Raw genomic sequence first — 19,732 nt, forward strand, 5'->3', positions numbered from 1 at the left:
TCATTCTTATACTGTACGTATGAACAGCAACATGTTGCATATTTACCACCAACAAGGCTAGATAATTAGTTCTGCTGGTCAACTGTCTTAGGATGGGTAATATGCCTTTGAATCATGGAATAAGCATGTAATACAAGCCTGCTGACGACACGCACACACACACAAACGCACACACAAACACACACACACACACACACACCTATTATTTTTACTAGATGGTAACACAAGCGTGTAATCTCCAGTCCAGCGGCAACTTCAGATGAAAAGAAATTGCTGAGAACTCGGGGATGGCAGAGAGAGGGGGTGTTTTTTAAAGGCTGAGGGTTATAAAAACAGAACATGGCTGGGGTCGTGGTCTGGTCTGACTCTGTCGTTCCTGCACAGCATGCTCAAAGTCACCCATCTGCCTGAGCCTCTCCTATAGCAGCGTAACTACACTGGCCTCCATTTGTTTTTCTTTTTTTTGAAAGCAGAGGTTTGTTTAGATGTGTGTCCTTGGCTCTCCCGTTTTACTGCGATGTGCACATACTATGTATGAGTGTGTTGCGTATAGACCTGCAACTAATGTTGTCATCATTGATTCATGTTTCGATTTCTTTTTGAGTAATCAATTAAAAGTTAATTCTATAAAATGTCAGGAATCATACAAAATGCCCTTCACAGTTTCCAGCTTTCTGTTCTCATCTGGCAAACAGTGACAGATTCACCCTCAAAATCACTTTTTAAATTAATGGTAACTGGATTTAAGGTAGACAAAAGCAGGCTTTTCTAGCCAGCGACCTTCAGTTTTGCTCATGCACACCGCTTTAAGGTGTGAAGGAAGCCAAAGCTTGACAGGCCTATCATGCTTAGTTGTGCTTGCTAAGGCCCTGTTTACACCAACATAATTACTTTGAAAGACATTTCCCTTCGTTTGTGCCCTTCGTTAACACCCAAACGGAGAATTTATAAAAAACTCCGGCCAGAGTGGAGATTTTTGAAATCTTGGTTTGCATTTAAACTAAGACAAAAGGAGTTTTAAAAAGCCAAGGAAGGAAATTTGTTTCTGTTGTTGCTGTTTTGGGGATTCTGATTGGCTAACGTGGACTAGAGCTTCTTGTTACACTGCCACCTACAGGTTTGGCATGCTCTTTACGGCATATATGTATGAAAATTGAAAGGTGTGCACGATGTTACTTTTTAAACCTGAGAGGTTGAAATGTCTGTTTATGAAAATTATCGCCCCGGAGTAAACCTAGCCTAGTCATGGGGGATCTCTGCTCGGGAGAGGGGTTTTCCGATCGGCCGATTTCCCAGAGCCCAATGTGACAAATTCAAATGGCTTGTTTTGTCTAATGAAGAGCCTAAAACCCAAATGTATTCAATTTGCCATAATGTTATAATAGACTTGATTAATTAGTTATCAAAATTGATTAATCAGCTAATCGTTTTAGTATGTGTCCTTTTGCGTGTGTTTAAGGGTCTGGAATGAAGCCATGCCGATAACATGACTATTGCTCCCTGCCGCCTCTACACATGACAGGCAAAGCAGGAGGAAGACAAAAGTCAACACATAAAGAATAAATCACTTTGTTGCATTCTTTTTGCCGTTCGCTGCATATGTCTGTTTTCTGTCTTAGAGTATCTCACAGGCAATCTCAGTGCCATTCCCTTTCCTGATTGGAGGCCATCAATTTAGCCATTAAAATGGACTCATAAAATGGAATGGACCCTCACTTTTTACAAAAATGTGCAACTGCTTAGTATAGTATGATAAATATGTAAATAAACCTATTGTGCAAGTTGCACTTGTGCAGTATTGTGATGTCTCAGAGTCTTAGTGTTTAAAGGCTTGGTTGCCTGTGGTAGGAATGATTTGTTGTAGCGGTCCGTGCAACATCGAAGCTGTCAGAGCCTCTTCGAGAAGGTGCTCCGCTGTTGGACCAGTGGGGGGGGAGGGTGGTCGAGGTTATCCATGATAGATAACCGTTTGTTCAGTGACCTCCTCTCCACAACCTAACGGAGTTGGGATCTAAACTAAAGTAAACAAAATGAGAGAACATACTAGATTTTCCCCTGACAATGCTATAACACAAAGGATTTTGGAACCCTAAGAAGATTTAGTTTCTCTGTCAGTGGCATTGATTTTGTGGAAGATGTCTTTGTTACTAGACGATTAGCCCCCACCCACAATCAATCAGTGCTTACAGGATGTCACAATGGCAATATTTGCACAGGCCAAATAGACTTGGAGTAATAGAATGAGAAAAAGTGGAGGGGAATAAAGGCAAAAGAGTGAGGGAGAAAAAATAATTGCGGAGACCTTATAAAACCAAAGACAGGGATAGTAGCTACAAGCCTTTTTGTTTTGTTAAGCCTTGATGATTCACAAAATGAAATGTCACCTCTGAATTTCCTGTAACCCTGCCCTGTCTGCCAAGTGCTGTTTTTTATGTTGAGGACACTGAAACCTCTCACATGCAGCATTTCAGTTGCCAAAAGATTTGTGCTGAAGAAAAAGGTTAAAACACAAAGGTTTGCTGCTTGAATTGACACGCAACGTGGAAGGAAGTGAACCACTACACCCTGTATTGTTTCCCTTTGGTTAAAGTAATGTTAGGGTGTCACAAAATGCTACACACTGAGCCTCACCCTGCAGTCGTGTCAAAGTATAATTGTTGTGGCTGCTGGCGTAATGCGCCCGGATCTCTCTGACTTGTTATTTGAGATGAGTCAGGTTACAGGTGGTAAAGGAGAGGAATGTCTTTGGGAGAGGCAATATCTTTAAAGCATACATGATAACATATAATTAAACTTCAAAAGGTGAGGAAAATAACATGTCTGCACTTTTTTTATTAACCCTTTTATATTTTTTGGCCACTTTATCTGCTACTTGCAGATGTCCATATCCCCGTTGTCATTGGCAGCCATTCTGTTGGCCGGGGAAGAAGGAAGGCTCATCTTCACTTCATCTTCAATTTGCCCCAGAAATACACAGACATTCAAGCCTTTCACCGTCTGAGCTGGCCCAAAAAATAGGAATGGCATGAAAGTAATTTGTTATTTATATCCTGCCATTAAACTGTCAATCAGCGGAATAGATTCAAACATGCACCAGGAATGTGTTATCATGCTAGTGTCAACAGTTCCCCCAAACCATTCGATGATAGAGATAGTTTATTCCTACCGTCTAAAACGACCCATACGCGCATTTTAAAACAAGACTCGACCCCTGGTCTCCTGTGTGAAAGTCTAGTGCGGCTTTGTTCTATTCACCATCCCAACCTGCCTACTTATGCTTTGCCACTGTACTTCCTGTTCTGGTCACAGCATAATTACTCAGGCTAATGGCTGCTTGAAAATGTGAGTTATGTAGGAGTTTGTCAGTGGTAGGGCTGGGTATTGTTTAAAAAAATGTTGATTACAATACCAATACCAATAACGTGACTTTAATACCTGTTCCTAAACAATACTTTTTCCGATACAAATTTTATAAATCTAAAAGAAATTACGTTACACACATGATGGCACAAATCTACAAACTAATCCTATTTATATTTCAGCTCCTAGAGTCTTTCCTGCTTGCCTCTGCGACGTGTAACGTTAGATAGCCAATCACCAGCATTATAAGATCTTGGTAGAAGCATGCTACATGCTTATTGGCTCACTGACGCTGATAAGATTTAATCTTTAGATATTGAAATTGGGTATTGAATGACGCGGAATGTTTTCGTACTCAATACTTTAGAGGCAATTCGTTCGGGGCTTGAAATGTATTGAATTCAGTACCCAGCCCTACTTAGGGGAGGACAGTCTTAGTAGTGTACAAACAAAATCTCAATGTACTTTTTTTTTTTTAAATGGGGTAGGGGTTACCTTTTATTAAGGTTTCTGCGCTAACAAGCGGTATTTCAGTTTAATGCTAAATGCATTTGACTCTCTGTTTTTAAGTTTTTACCCACTAAAGTTAAAAAATCTTGAATGAAACATATCACATCTCCATAACCAGGTAACACTCGCTGACTATATTTGATAGGAAGTTAAGACAAAGAAAAAGTCCCGGTATGGCCTGGTGAAAATCACAGCTGGTCCTATCAGGCTTTAAGGCAGGCTGATCAGGCCACTACTCTTGACAACGCACACATTGCAGTATTGTTGAGACAAGTGAATGTAGAAAAGATCATTTACTTAAAGCAGAATGTCGTATAGACAGAGCTGAATAACTCCAGGCCATTTTTAAAGATAGAAAAAAAAACTCTGACAAGGCTGCATTTTTTGTTTTAAATAAAAACTGTCTACAACACAGGATTTTCTTAGGATACTTGAAGGTAGCAATGCCATCAAGTGATATTATTGTCAAGAAAATAAGGCATTATTATGTCTTTGAGAGCTTAGATTTTCTGTCTTGCAATGCTGCCAAGATTTGTGCCCAAGCCTAAATTTATAAAAATCCTGAGGTAGAATAGCAGTGAAATCAAATAAGCTTCATTAACTTATGTGTATATATATTTTAATATATTGCCTCATTCTGCTGTCTCCTGTACGAGATAGTCCCATCTCGCCTCACTAAAGCATGTCCAATCTTGTTCAAATGACAATGATACTGCAGAGTCAGCCATAAATCCCCTAATGTTTGTCTCTTGTGGGCTCTTCTCTCTTCTCCCCTCTAAAGAGAGAAGCCAGAAGGCTGGACGCAACCCAAAACATCCGCCTGCCTCTTATGCCTGTCTTCGTCACCGCATGCCTGAGTGCCCTCCTCTTCTATCTACACTCCTGTCGACCTATCTACTTAACTGATTGACTGTAGTGCCATTTTCTCACAGTTAGCTTTAATCATTCAGTGTAACAGTGTACTATTACAGAACAAGGCAAGCCGGAGCGTTTGTGTGGTACAACAGCCTTCTATAGCGGCACAAAGCACAATTTACATAGAAATGACCAAATTACTGAGCACTGGCGCAGCCAATAGGTGCAATAATTCAAAAGGACTACTGTGACCGCACACAGGTCTCCAACAGGGTACACCCTCCAGCCAACGCTAACATTCAGAGAGCATGTGGTCAGCTAGCAGGAAGGAATGTGCTGTTTCAGCAGCTTGTAGGTATTTTGTCATCAAGTATCACACGTCCTCTTGCCCTTCTGTGTATCGATTCTCTTTGCACCTCAGGCATGGAGAGGACAAAGCACTTATGACACAGTCACATCCTCACAGCACACTTAAAAAAAAAAAAAAAAAAAATAGCTGCACTGACAAACAAATAGGTCGAAAATGAGCAAATATAAGAATTTTCAATGCTAATTTCTAGGGATGGACTGATACCACTGTAAGACCAAGTAAAAGTACTTACATTTGGGTACTCGCCGATACCGAGTACCAAAAGTACTTAATAATTCCTCTGGGGTCCGTCTGTGTTTTAGACGCACGTGAGTTTGGCCTGCTCTGATGTTGTTGTCAATTAAAACACAGCAGTTTATTCAAAGGATCATGCTTTTTTCTATTCAAAGCGCATGGCCATGGGCTGGATATTTTCCTGAGCTAGTGTCAATAATATAAATCTTATCATTCATGATATCAAAATACTGATGTGAAGTTTAGAAAGAATGAAGAAGGCTAAATCTAATGAAGTTATTTGCGTATGGTTTTACCACTCCAGTGGAGAGGATGGTTTCGTTTCCCAGCAAGATTTTGTCCAAATATAAAGACTTGTGGCTATATAACTATATCAACAGTTTGACTACAAACCGACAGCTTTCGTGTTAGCTTAGTTGTAAAAAACAAAAACAAAAAAATAACTGTTTTGCTATTTGCAGAGTAGCGCCGTAGGGGCCGCATGCAGAAGGAACCGATTTGAAATACCGCGTTCTTCATATTTATGTCTGTTAAACTGATGAGAGACGTCGGGCTGACACAGCTACTCCATATATCAGTGGTGAAGTTTACTGGCAACAGGCTGCTGATGTGCTTTTTCACAAGGTCAGGTAGCTTTGGAAATATGGTTTTTGTGATGTAGGAACGGCCGGGAATCCCATACCTCAGCTCCAGTACACCGACAAGACGTCAAAAGCTAGTATGATTAACAACTGACAATGGCTGATTGTCAGTCATGTATTGGGTAAGAGCTTCTGGTATCTTTACAGCCTCCAAACGGCTTGCGTTGCTCCTCTTCCGACGCCTATACCTGCTCCATGAAGAAGTTAATGTCACGTTTCTATTAAGTAGTAATGTGGTAGTATCGGAGTAATTTTATGATTACAAGTACTAGTACATGTGCACAGCATCAGACCGAGACCCAATACTGGTATTGGTATCCATCCCTTCCATTTTTGAATCTAAATGATAATAAGATGTTTCAGATACAAAGTTGTGTTTGCTGAATGGCGCAGCATTTGCATACACCTTTTCAGAAAAAGAAAAGTTGTCCCCTCATTCTTATAGATCATTATTATTATAATCTGGACCAATAAACTTATTGTCTGGCATTGGGGCTGATTCATAACCTCCCCTCACAACATTTGCATAGAAATATCTTAATTACTGCCACAATCTCAGCTAGATGCAGGTGGCCACGAGAAAGACGCATGCAGCGGCAAAATGATAGATTATCTCCCTGCCACAAATATGATCAGCGATTTCTTTTTTTTTCTTTTTTTCAGCAAAGGACAGAAAAAATCAGTCATTTCCATAAGCATACTAATTCTCATTTACATAGAGATGAATCCAGAAGCAAATGAGCGAAACGACTTGTACTTGAAACAGGTCCCCCGGCTGCAGCGAAGCATCAACAGGCCTCACCCAGAGGAATACCAACAGGCGTCAAGCATGTCAGTCAAATGCTCTGCAACATTTCAGTCGAGGGAAGGAGGGCGAAAGCAAGGCAAAACATTTGAGCACAGCACGGTCCTTACTAGAGGCCGACCGAGCCGATGTCAGCGGGCCGATATTCTCGGCCGATAGTAGGCATTTCCAGAACTAATGGTATCAGCATTTATAATGGCCGATAAAAATATTCATTCATCAGAATCATTTATAATGACAAATAAATGATTCGGATACATTTTTTTTTTTTAAATAAAATAAAAAGGGACGGTCAACCATAAATTTTGTTGTGAGTGTTTAAGGACTTTAAGTTTCCTATCTTAAGTTTGTATTTTTATACATATATTTTTATTTATCAGAACTTTAATATATTTTGATGTCCCTCTGTTCTGACAATAAAACTAATTATTATCATATTATGTATATTATGGATTTTTTATTTATATATATATATATATATATATATATATATATGTAAATGTATATATATTGTATATATATATATATATTTATATACAGATTCTGAAATAACCTAATATTTGTATAGTATCGGCCTTAAAAGTCAGTCAATTCAATTCAATTCAATTCAATTTTATTTATAGTATCAATTCATAACAAGAGTTATCTCAAGACACTATACAGATAGACCACACTCCAGAATTTACAAGAACCCAACAGTTCTAGTAGTCTCCTCCAGAGCAAGCAACAGTGCGACAGTGGCGAGGAAAAACTTCCTTTTAGGCAGAAACCTCGGTCAGACCCAGGCTCTTGGTAAGTCAGGCTCTAGTCCTTACAGGGGAGCTAATATCATTTCTGGGTAATGGATTTTAAAGCACCGGCTGAATTTAGCTCCTTTATTTACTTTATTCACACTTTTACTTACAACAAAAGTGAAGTCTTTCATTTAGCTCAACTTGTAGGGGGAAAACTGTCTTTATCATTCTGAAATATGAATATACTTCTGAAGTAGACTATGGTCTGACATTTTGGAGACAGAGCTTGAGGGACGATTTAGGCATAACAAATAGGATAGTATTAAGTAGTGAAATAATCAGGATTTATTTTTATGCATGCTATGACTGGCAAGAAGCAAATCGTATTAAGGAAAAATAGAGAGAATCAAATTGAGGTTAAACAGTTCTTGTTTCAAAAACTGTTTAATGGATTATATTCCGATCTCTGTCTATTTGTAGACATACTCTAGGCAACATAATTAAGCTCCAAATCTAATAACGTAAAATGATGAGGAAGAATATAATGTCATTTGTCTGTATTATCCGTCATATTTCTGTCAACAACTACATCAAAGATCTGACTCACTGGTAGTCATGACCGAGTGACAAAATAAACTAGTTTGATGAAGGTAAAGTGTGATTCTTCTTTTTTCTCCATAATCTAGGCATGGCAGCCCTGAGAGAGTTGACACCAGCTGGACCGGTGTGTGAGTCTGCTCCCTTGTGTATGATTTACTGTGACAGAACCCTGCAAAAACCAATTCCCCACCCAAGGACACATGTTTCTTGACTGGAGACATTGGCCATCAGAGTCTAGGGACATTTCTTCTTTCAGAAAACCCAATCTGTCATTGAGTTTTTCACGATCACACACATCTGCCACATAACCCATCGCTCCACCTTCTCATCTTAACTTTCTTTCACTTTTTCTATTTGCATTCTCTCTCATTAATCAAATGCTTGTGTGCTATCACAGCTGACTTTAAAAGTAAATCCATATGGCGGAGATTAACAAAGCTGGGTGTCCCTTGTGGTGTTTCCAGGTGCACACACTTGTTAAACGCGCAGCATGTGATGAAATGAGACTACATAGCGCATATCCAAAAAAACGTTCGTCACAGCTGGCAATGGTAGAAGAAGTACTTAGATCTTAAAGTAAAAGTAGTTATATCACAGTGTAGAAACACCCAGTTACAATACACTTAAAGTACCAAAAGTAAAAATACTTGTTATGCAGAATGGCCTGTTTCACTGCATGTTATTGGATTATAATTATTGATGCATTCATCACTTTCATTTCACAGCTAATTAAATAGCTCACTTCATTTAATGCTGCATGGGTAGCTGGTGAATTTCTCCCTGTGAATCAAAGTCGTGTTGATACAATAGAGTCATAGTTTATGTAATTACTGCTAAAGTTATCAAATAAATGTAGTGAAGTAAAAAGTACAACATTACCTTCTGAAATGTAGTGGAGTATACGTATAAAGTAGTAGAACATTGAAGTACTACAGTGGAGCATAATTATCTCAAAATTGTACTAGGAAAACTAGCCAATTTTATCAGCATCATAGATTTGACTTCAGTGAATGTGGACTCACACATGCAGAGATGATAACAGAGGACGCTACACTTATCACATTTGTTTCTCCTCCTACGAGCTGAGGTATGTGTGGCCCTTTTTCTCGCCACTCTCTGTTGCTCATTACCTTTTACTTTGTCTTGAGAAAGAATGCCTAAAGGTCCTGACCTTATGCTTTCACCCCTGGTTTGGACAAAGCCAGGCTTTGTGCCAGCTCCCCAGGCCCACCACAGCCCCGCTCTCCAGCCCTTACACTGCCAAAGCCCCTCCAGACGTTGCCCCGGCCCCCCAGTCATGGCCCGTATCCACTCAGCTGGGACTAACTAACTCCCCCTCTAGTATGTGCCGTGTTTCATAATGAAATCATTCAGTCATGCTCAGGAAGTTCCCTGCACTGTGTGGCCATGAAAGAATGCCAGTTATGTCCGTTTACTGGCACATGGCAGGCCCACAGGGAAAGGGACAGTCTAAGTCAGTTAGTCACCTGGTGTCTGGCAAAACACATCATTTTCAACAGCCTTTCATACTTTAAATCATGCAAATGAGTTGGGTGTAATTAACCAACTGTTTTGTGTTTGATGATGATGACATTTTGATATTCTTGTTTGAGTTGATTAAAGTATTTGAGGTTCAACATTTTGGGAAACATACTTATTTGCATTCTTTTTTTTAAGTTAGTTTTTTTAGGCTTTTCCACCTTCATTTGATAGGACAGCTAGCAGAGAACGGAGAAAATCGTCGCAGGTCCGATTCAAACCCTGGACCTCTACATCGAGGCGTAAATCTCGAAGTATATGTGCGCCTGCTCTACCCACTGAGCCAACCCGTCCACCTTATTTGCATTCTTGATTAGTTAGATGAAAGGCTTGATACCACTCATGTCTTTCTGATCCACACAAGGGTAGAGCTAGCAGCCTTTTAGCTTAACATTAAGACTTAAACAGGGGGAAAGAGCTAGCCTGGCTCTGACCATATGTTATAAGATGCGCCTACCAGCACCTAGAAAGCTCCCTAATCCCAACGTTGTAACTCATTTTTACACTCACAAAGATAACAAGTGTAAAAACAAGGAGCAGTTTTAAATTCTGATCTCAGTAAGAAAACCTGATAAAGCATTTCCCAAAACTTTGCATTGTGACTTTAAAATGTTGCATCAATGTGGATACCTTTCTTAATATGACTTACTGATAATCCTGACTTTATTGTCAGTTTTATAAATGAGGATACAGGATCTCAGCCAACTTTGACAACGGTTTATGTATTCAGCTGGGACTCCTTCCACTCGTCTGCCTGAGAAGTGTCTGTGTGCTTTTGAGTGTCCATGGAGATGATCCTCCCCGAGCTCCTCTGGAATGTTTGCAATGTGCACAAAGAAAAAGATTGGCTTGAGTACCTGGGGTCTGTGTTCGGGCCTGCTGTGGGCCCCTGGCTAGTATGACTGTCTGAGCATGTGATTCAGCCATACTGACACAGAAAGCAAGCCCATCTGGAAGGAACCACAGACAACTGGCATGTATAAGGGCATAACTAACTGCAACATACATGCCAAATAGCCTACTGTGTATATTGCCACGAGCTAGGACAAGCTGCATTCATTAGACCATGTCACAAAGTTATGTGCATGAAGATTGCATTGCCTTTGGGGGAAAAAAAGGGGGGGGGGGGGGGGGGGGGGGGGGGGGGGGGGGGGGGGGGGGGGACTTGAAAGAGTTTTTGTGGTGATCTGAAATAAGCCAGGCAGGGAGAATAAGGTCGGAACATATGTGAACAGTTAGAAGGGTGATTCAAAAACCTCTTTGATTTTGACCATTGGTGTGATTACGGCTGCCATGGTCCCTGGTTTAAAAAATGGCTTTCTTCTGCAAAGGAATGTCCAAAAGAATAGAATTAAGAATCTTCTGTTTAGCTAACAAATGAAGTTGACGGTGATGTTAACAGTGAAGACAAATGCGTAGATGTGGGTGAAAATACAGAGGGATGCAGAGCAGGAAAGGAGGACGGGTTTTGAGTCTGGTTTAGACCAGCAGACCTCAGTTTAGCAGTGTGTTTAATCCCTGGTGTCTGCAGCCTGTCGTAAATCTCTTTGCAGTGTTCGGCATTAACAGACATGCTTAGAGCTTGGTGCCCAGCTGCAACCTCCCTCCGAAACACACACGTTTACATACTAACCCGTACACCAAGCACATTAACATGACCTGCTTTTGCCTATACAGCAGGCAGTGCACATATTGATCCCCAAGTCCCTATTAGAGCTGCAGCTGGCAGTTAGTCTGGAAAAAGCCTCCAGTTACACCTGCTTAAACCTCTGCTGCTTCTCTGCCACTTATGCAGTGACCTAGTAGGGAGAAACATGAATCACTGATACTGACACACGTGCCGTAAGCCATGAAATGAAGTGCGAGTACAAATCGAGCCGCTATTAGAACAAGATGCACTCATCCCATTCAATGGAGATGTACTTAACAGTAGGGATGTGTCATGGAGTTGGCCATACATAAAAAAGCTGTAAAAGAAACCAGATGATGTGCAGAACAGTGAGAGGCTGGTATGAATTAGGCCTTCAAAAGTTTTTGTGTGCTCGTAAGTCTAGAACCATGAATCAGACACAGAGCTGCGCCCATTGTGGAACTAATAAGGAAAGGATGCTTCTAAAAGGGTCAAATTAAAGAAAGATGGCGTTATGTGAAGTGAAAGCATGAGGCCAAATAATGCAGCTGACCCTCCAGGCTGTACTTTTTCTCTTGAATACCTTTCAAAGTTACAAATTCAACCTTTGAAAAACTATAAACTAGGCTCTCCTCTGAGAGCGGAGCTGTCATTAAGTGTACCAGAGGGACAAAATATGAAAAAGCAGGTTTTCTTATAGAAAGGGAACAGTAAAGCCCTTTTCAAATGATGTCAGTTGTCTCTATCATTCTGGGCGAGATTATGAAGGGGATTAGAGATTCCTGTTGTAGCGTGCCAGCGGTTGAAATAATGGCTCCTGGGGAACAGTGTGCTAGTACAAGATATGTTTCTACAGCCCAATGAGAACACTGTAATGGGCAAGCACAGAGGCAGACTAATAAGACTCTTATAAGGCAGTTAAGGACAAACCGCATACAACACACACAGTTAAATTAAATTACAGTGTATTTATCAAAAAGGACAAGAGATTTGGGAATGTTACAATGCACGTTAAATTAGTGGAGCGTCAAGTTTCCAAAACAGGTTGGCAGACAATATTTACAACCTACTTACAATATGTACAATGGGTATGATACACCTGTGACTTTAAGGCTAAATATGCAATGCAAACACAATTACAGGAGTGCAGGTGCTGCTATGACAATGTGCTGTGCAAACGAGTTTCTATATAAAAAGCGAGCCAGATGTCAACAGAAAATCTAAAGTATCCAAGAACTTACAGCATGTTAAGGCTTAGGAGTTCATCACTAGGATTTTTGAACAAAAGGCGGGAATCCAAAGACGTACACGAAGGGCTGCGTCATGACACCCTAGTCGCAAACATAGCCTTTACTCTTTAGGTTTAATACCATTTGGTGGGGTGAGCATCATGGGGTGAAAGTAAGAGAGAATAGATCATTCTTCTCTGTGAGGCATACAGTGGAACTCGCAACAGGGAGCTTAGAAACATGTGTCAAATGTACTTATTTATAAAGTAGGCAACACATTTCGATCCACAAGAGGTAGTTCAGCTGGATATTCAAGAGAGTTTTGTGTAATGCGCAGGTGTGGCAATCGCGTTTGCAGAGCTCATTATACCGTGCAGACAACAAACCCATCACCTGCGCGTGCTGAATGTTCACAGCTGGCTGTACTTCCCTTTGCAATGCAAAATGTGTTTGTATAATCTGTCTATCCTGTCCTGGAGAACACCGGCGTGCTCGTCTGATAGAAATCCTAGTTCCTGTGACAAAGGCTCGCTGTCTCTGTAGAGCTCCAGCAGCCTGTTCCTAGCGTCTCTGCGCCTGTGCAGCTCCGCCACGCGCTGCATGGTCCTCTTTCTGAACACACACACGGAGCTCAGTACTGTATTGTGATATTTCTCCCACATGTTTAACACCCGAAAGCCGTGCACGAGTCCGGCCTCGTTGTCTATGAATACGAGGTCACCGCGGGGTGTTCTCAGGAGGTTGTTGGTGTCCCTCTCCATTACGCGCGAATCCCACTGCAGGCTGAACAGATTGCTGACGAGCCTGTCGAAGTTTGCAGTCAGGTAGTCGAATATAATCAAGTCGGTCCACTGCAATAGCTCCAGCAGCTCCGCCGTCGTCTTGTTCCGGAGCTCCCCGAGCACAGGATGCAGCCCGCTGCTCTCCTGTCGAAGCGGCGCTGGTGTGACCACCCCGGTCAGGTTGGAGACCCACTCAGTGAGAGACACCACGGCTCGATCACTCCACTGTAAACCACCTATGCGCGTCCTCACAGCCGCCCATTGGTCACTGTCACCGTTCAGCTGGGACAGTGCGAGGGGAGGCAGGTTTGTGATGCCGAGCAAACTGGCGAGGTAATATGTCAAAGTTTCTCCTTGCACCTGATCCGCGTTTATCCCGTAACGCACACACGCTTTGGTCCCATCTGCGAACGTTGCGAGCTGATTTGATATCCTGCCGCATCCAGCCTCCAGCTGCACTATTCTGGATGTCCTGGCTCTCCCTCGCCAAGCCTGAGCATAGTCCTCCGTGAAGCCCACGGGAAGGAGCTCCTCCAGCCATTCACTCCAAAATATCCCATCCTCCACCGGGGAACCTAACTTGACCGGGCCCTCCCGCAGCGCTGACCTCTTGTTATCCCTATTCACATGGTAATGTCGATTTCCTGCAGAGGCAGTTTGATCACTGAGGTTTAGAGCCTCAAGTCTGCCCCCCAAGTGCGGTCTTTGTGCCGCTGGGACAGCGAGCAATGCCCGGAAAGTTTTGGCGGAGAGGTCTGCTGGGAGACTTTGGTAAAAAGACCCCGCGCCCGGTACTGGGAACCCCCGTTTGTGTCGCTCCAAACGGCTCTCCAGTGCGCTCCACACATAGAAAACACTTGCAAGGGCGCACAGGAAAAGAAGAGCGAACAAGTTTGCGGAAACAGCCCTCATGGCAAAGACCACCGTTCCCCTTCGGAGACCCACAGCTGTGCAGGTTCCACTAAGACAGCGAGAAGGAACTTTGTTCAGACCCCAGTTGAGCTGGAGCGGCTGTGAGCCGTGCGCCCCGTGTCCGGTACACCCCGCGCCGCGGCTCACAGGCGAACTGTTTGGGATCACAGGAAGAAGAGGGTCTCCGAAACAGTGTGCTTCTCATCTCCCGTCCTGTTCAGATGCCTTGTCACATCCCTCCTCTGCGGGAAACCCAGAATTTCGGATCACCAGGGCGGATATCCTCTATTGAACGTTCTCCATTATCACCCAGTGGCGTCGTAGGCTAGAGGTGCTTTCTGTCCGTGTGCACCTCTCCGTCTCTCATCGTCCTGTCTCTCTGCACCGGGCGCTGGGTGAGTTTGTGGTGGTGTCGGCTAGCAGAGAGACACTAGGCGTTGAGACACGTGACTCCAGTCCCGAGATGGTGGGCGGATCGTGGAAAGGAGGGTTCAGAGAGGAGCGGAGCAAGTGCACCGCGTTATGTGTGTGGGTGTGTGTGTGTGTGGGGGTGTTTGTATGATGAGAGAGGATTGTGTGGTATTGGCATAGGCAGCCATTATGATAATTGATACCTGGGGCAGAACTACTTTGGAGATAACGTCACCATTTTAAACACATTATATTTTGTGTCTGCGAAATATCTGTGTCAGTGAGATAAAGACAGGAAGGGATGACTACCTGAACCCAGTTTGGCCAAATTAGTGAAAAACCTTTGCCTACCTTTTGTATATATGCATTTCAGCATTAATAAGACAGCATTAATAGGAATATGTATTTTCCCTGACCCCAAATGTGCTGCCACTTGTGTCTCTGTTGTGTTAATGTGTAGTATCATTTTTTATTTTTTTTACCCTAATGTCTGTATTATAGCAAACTTGTGCACTGTATTCATGGTAATGTTTTTTAGGTAAACAATTTTAAGATCTGTTTTACTTGGATAATTCTGGTGCATTTACAGCAATGTTAATTAATGTACACTGTCCCTGTCAAATAAATCAATAAATTAAATTAATTATATTTCTAGTTTATGATCACCATAAAGTCACGTAGAATCAGCACCTTTTCTTTTATTGTTTTGGCTCCGTAGCATAGTCCATTACATTGGATTTGAAATAAAAGTATAACTGTGGCGTTAAAGTGCTGACTTACAGATCTAAGGCTATATGCAGGTTTTAACATCCATATTCGGCAACAAGGTAGGGCTTTTTAAATCCCCAGTTTTTTTAATGACGCAAAACATATACAGACAAGGCAACTATTTATGCCTCAATAATGGACTGCAGACTTGCCAAGTTAGTCGCCTCTCTCGGACTGATCGTATGATTTACTGCTCATAACCAGGCTAAAGGCAACAGCTCCTGAAACAAGCCAGGAGGGAAGATAGCTGCAGTAAAGGCCTGCCAAAGGAGGTCTGGGAGTTGTAGACCTCACATTGAATGGGAATGAATGCAACCAAATGATAAATATCAAATGTGTTTACTTTGTTTAAGTGTGTCTTAAACACCCTCAAATGTACAGTAATTGTCAGCACTTTAATTCCACTGTCATGGTTTCTTTTGAAAGCCAATGTGCTGGAGTACAGACCCCCAACAACACAAATGTGTGACCGTTCTGCAGACAGCACTATACACTAACCTTGAAGTGATCTGGCTGCCCCCCCCTACAAACTGACACATTTGTTGCATGCAGATAACAATCATTTAAGTTCATTTCTAACAGTTGCCTTGTAATTTTGGACTTTTCTCTGTAATTTCTTGTTATATTCAACATGAGCCTATACATACTGTCTACAGTGCTTTCCTCCATATCTCAGCAACATATGGACTCATGACATATCTTGTGTTGACTACTCCACGCTTCTGTTTTGTATTCTTAAAGCCATTGTTTCCCTATCTGCTGTTAAGTATTTTTAAAGTGTTCCCACAAACACCTAGGGCACAACAAAGTCAACCCCTGTTTGTTCCATGCTCATCCAAGGCTTTTGCTAAACTAATTGTAACATGACTGCACACAAACTCCAGACACGCATCTCTCTCATTAACTCATAACTCATTAGCATCCCCCATACTCTTTACCATTCCAATCATGTTTTCACACTGAGTATCTTGAACCTTAGTTTGCTAATCAAATTAATTGGGTCATTTTTATAGCAACATGCTGGCATGCTAAATTGCCTGAGTGGAAAAGATAGAAGCAGACAAGAATACTGAATTACACCCAGTAAAGTAGGGGTCTGCTAATGTATGCTTTAAATGCCTGGAGCTCCGAAGCTGTTATCTTCATGTTGATTTTCATGTTATGTTATAGCCTGAAAGGAGACATAGTGAACTCCACCAACCCCCCCCCCCCCAACACTATTATATCTTTTTATATCTAATACCGCGTAGGGGATAGATGGGAACAGACAGGGGATAGACAGAGAGGTGAAGTGATTCGGATGTGGTCATATTGCTCATGTAGCCCTCGCTTCTTCTTTGCCAATTCGGATGTTTTTTGTTGTTGTTGTCATTGCCATCAGCAGAATGATTTGTTCGATTCTGTTTTGTTTGATTCTGCAATGCAGATTGACAGCAGTGGCAGAGCAAAGGTAACAAAAAAAAAACCTTGGTTGTGCACGAATAGAGACAAGTCCTAGAATCTCAAGAAATGGTTTGCTTTGCGGTGCATGGCTGAGCATGTTTCTCTAACATGGTAAAAAAATAAGTAGCTCATGTGGATAGGGCTGTAACGATACACCAAACCTACGATTCGGTTTGCATCACGATTCGATACAAACAACAATACACAGAGTAACACAACTTTCTTTCTGCCACATGGCATTGTGTTGTCATTGATCCCAACCGACTTTGCAACACAGTTATACAACAGAAACCTTATTTATTCATATTGATTGATTCCTAATGTTGATCGATCCAACACCAAAGATTTTTTGGACCTTAAAACAATGTTTCCAAAATTGTTTCAGTGGTTCATTAACCACCATTTGAATGAGACATACTAATAATGATAATGGTAATAGTGATGGACAGTTCCTCTCCCAACCTGTAGGGGGGCCGAAGAGGAAAAGTGCTTCGGTCCATCCATCCATCCATTCATCTTCATCTGCTTATCCGGTATCGGGTCACGGGGGCAGCAGCTCCAGCAGGGGACCCCAAACTTCTCTTTCCCGAGCCACATCAACCAGCTCCGACTGGGGGATCCTGAGGCGTTCCCAGGCCAGGTCGGAGATATAATCTCTCCACCTAGTCCTGGGTCTTCCCCGAGGCCTCCCCCCAGCTGGACGTGCCTGGAACACCTCCCTAGGGAGACGCCCAGGAGGCATCCTTACCAGATGCCCGAACCACCTCAACTGGCTCCTTTCAACGGGAAGGAGCAAAGTGCTTTGGTGTCTACTGTAAATGTGCTGGTTGACACGTAGCTAATGCTAGGTCCAGAGCCATGTCTCTAGCACCCTGTCTAGGTCTATAACGTTAGCTAATTCTTGGCGGGTAACGTAAGAGTACGACATCGTTCAACACGCTCAGTTATTTTTAGTATTATTGTTTTGACCACGGTTAACAACTCTGGGCTAACCCACAAATTCATCAGTAACGTCAACTGTATAGATAGACATCTAATCTAATGGTAACAACGGGGGACACAACCACAGTCGGCCCCCAGCCAGTTAGCTAGTGCTAAGGATGCTAATGGCAGTGATTTCGGTTTCATATTGCATATTGTTACAGCCCTGTTTTTGGAGGGCTTTTTCCATCTGGTTTTACAAGCTTTTAAAAACAAATTAGCTTTTGCACATTGCACAGTGTCTGTGTCCCAGAAATGCAGTTAGTTAGGGATCCTAAACAGGCTTAGGATACTAAATAAATACAAGTATGGGTATGCAAATTATACTTTTAACTATTTTAAGTTGTCTGCTTGTTCACTAGTCCTGATATTAAAATAAATCCCTGCTTATTTTCCTTCACTTTCACTTAAAAGCTGAGTAACAGCATGACTTCTAAGGTCTAGACATAGGAAATGAAGAAGGCTTAAGTGCATTGCTGGGATTCTGTCTGATGTGTGTTGCTTTTTAGGAGTGTGGAGTGACTGTATATGCTGGCTCGGTCTCCAGCGTGGCTCTTGGTGTCCCTTTCCCTCAAGCACAAGTGCGGGCATGTTCACATATCAAACCTATCTGTTTCTTGCCATGTGTTATCTGCAGGTCAGCAAACCTTTGCGTCCCCCCCCCCCCCTCCCTCTCCCCTCCCTCTCCCCTCCTGCCACATTCCTCCCTCTGCTTTCCTCGTAAATCCCACATCAGTCCCAAGAGGGCTGTAACACTGGGAAAGCCTTTCTCCACCAGTCCTGACTGTCGACGGTCAAACGCTGCAGTGACGCAAGAGAGCCCATACCGTCTGTCATTCTGTCCGCAGCGTCACAGTACACCCATCAGCCGTCTGACCCCGCCACAGCTGTGATACCATCTCAGGTTCTCTGTGTGGTGCCTGTCTCCCTGGTGCAGATGGGTAGAGGGACGCAAAGGAGATGTAAAGGGATGGGGGACAGAGGAGGAGAGTGCGCAGTGGGCTTCTGTCACTTCCCTCCTAGTCTAAGGGTAGTTTACGCTGAATAATAACTCATAGGTCCCTTGACACTTTAGAGCACTCTGTTTCCTGGACTGAATAATGAATGTGCAGGGCTTCCATTAGCGTTGAAAGCCACGATTATTTCACAGGGCCTGACAATTACTCATGCTCAGGGATTCAGGGACAGGGCGGGGGACGTCCATGGGCACAAATTCATCGTCTCACAATGAAAATATCTGTGCAAGAATGTGTGTTTTTTGGACATGTGTGTGCACTTGTATGTTTAGTGTGTAGCAGGGGATAAGAAGGAGGTGTAGTGATTTGATTTGAGGATGTACCATTACAATAAATACTCCAAAGACAGATAATACATTTCTTTAAACTACAGAGACACTATCCCGGTCAGCACTCATCTCAAGTAATAAGGAATAGTGCACAAATTGCACAAAGTGGACCCTCATAGTCAGGACACTTTACTTTCTTGGCTTCTTTTAGCAGGCATATATTGCTGGTGCTGAATGTAAAAGGTTACATTAGTTTAATTTTCTTTCATAGTGTTTCTAGGATGATGCAGTTTTTCAAAGCAACAGCAGTCCCCCTCATGGCTTTATCAAGACAAAAACCTGGGTCTGCAGATTCAAACCGACCATGAGATTTCCACTGCACCGCCGGGACCTGAACATGGCACACAGCCATCAGACTGCTGCCCTTTTTCCACCATTCAGGGGTTTCATTAGTCTGCCTTTGCCAATTTCCTGATACACAGGCGCAATGTTTCTTTAAGCAATGACTGGGTTGGTTTCTATTTGCTAATGAATGAAGTATTGTTAATGAATGCTGCATTACTCTCTCAGCCATGGAGGAAAGGCAGGATGCTTAGCTTATTGATGTACTGTACTCCTTATCTCCATCTGGTTTCCATGCAGC

General features: G+C 42.5%; 2 protein-coding genes across 2 annotated transcripts in view; one reads left to right on the top strand and one right to left on the bottom strand.

The window, feature by feature from the left end:
* Positions 1-19,732, top strand: part of pamr1 (peptidase domain containing associated with muscle regeneration 1) — a 71,441-nt gene that overhangs the window by 13,621 nt on the left and 38,088 nt on the right. The gene's annotated exons all lie outside the window — the stretch shown is intronic.
* On the bottom strand, positions 11,834-14,686 carry fjx1 (four-jointed box kinase 1). The gene has a single exon (XM_034878709.1). The coding sequence runs from the start codon at positions 14,199-14,201 to the stop codon at positions 12,918-12,920; it is 1,284 nt and encodes a 427-aa protein (XP_034734600.1). The 5' UTR covers positions 14,202-14,686; the 3' UTR covers positions 11,834-12,917.

Source organism: Etheostoma cragini, chromosome 8 (genome assembly GCF_013103735.1).
Source record: "Etheostoma cragini isolate CJK2018 chromosome 8, CSU_Ecrag_1.0, whole genome shotgun sequence".
Lineage (NCBI taxonomy): Eukaryota > Metazoa > Chordata > Actinopteri > Perciformes > Percidae > Etheostoma > Etheostoma cragini.

Excerpts from the sequence above, each read along its gene's own strand:
- fjx1 (XM_034878709.1), bottom strand. The coding sequence starts at position 14,201 with ATGAGGGCTGTTTCCGCAAACTTGTTCGCTCTTCTTTTCCTGTGCGCC.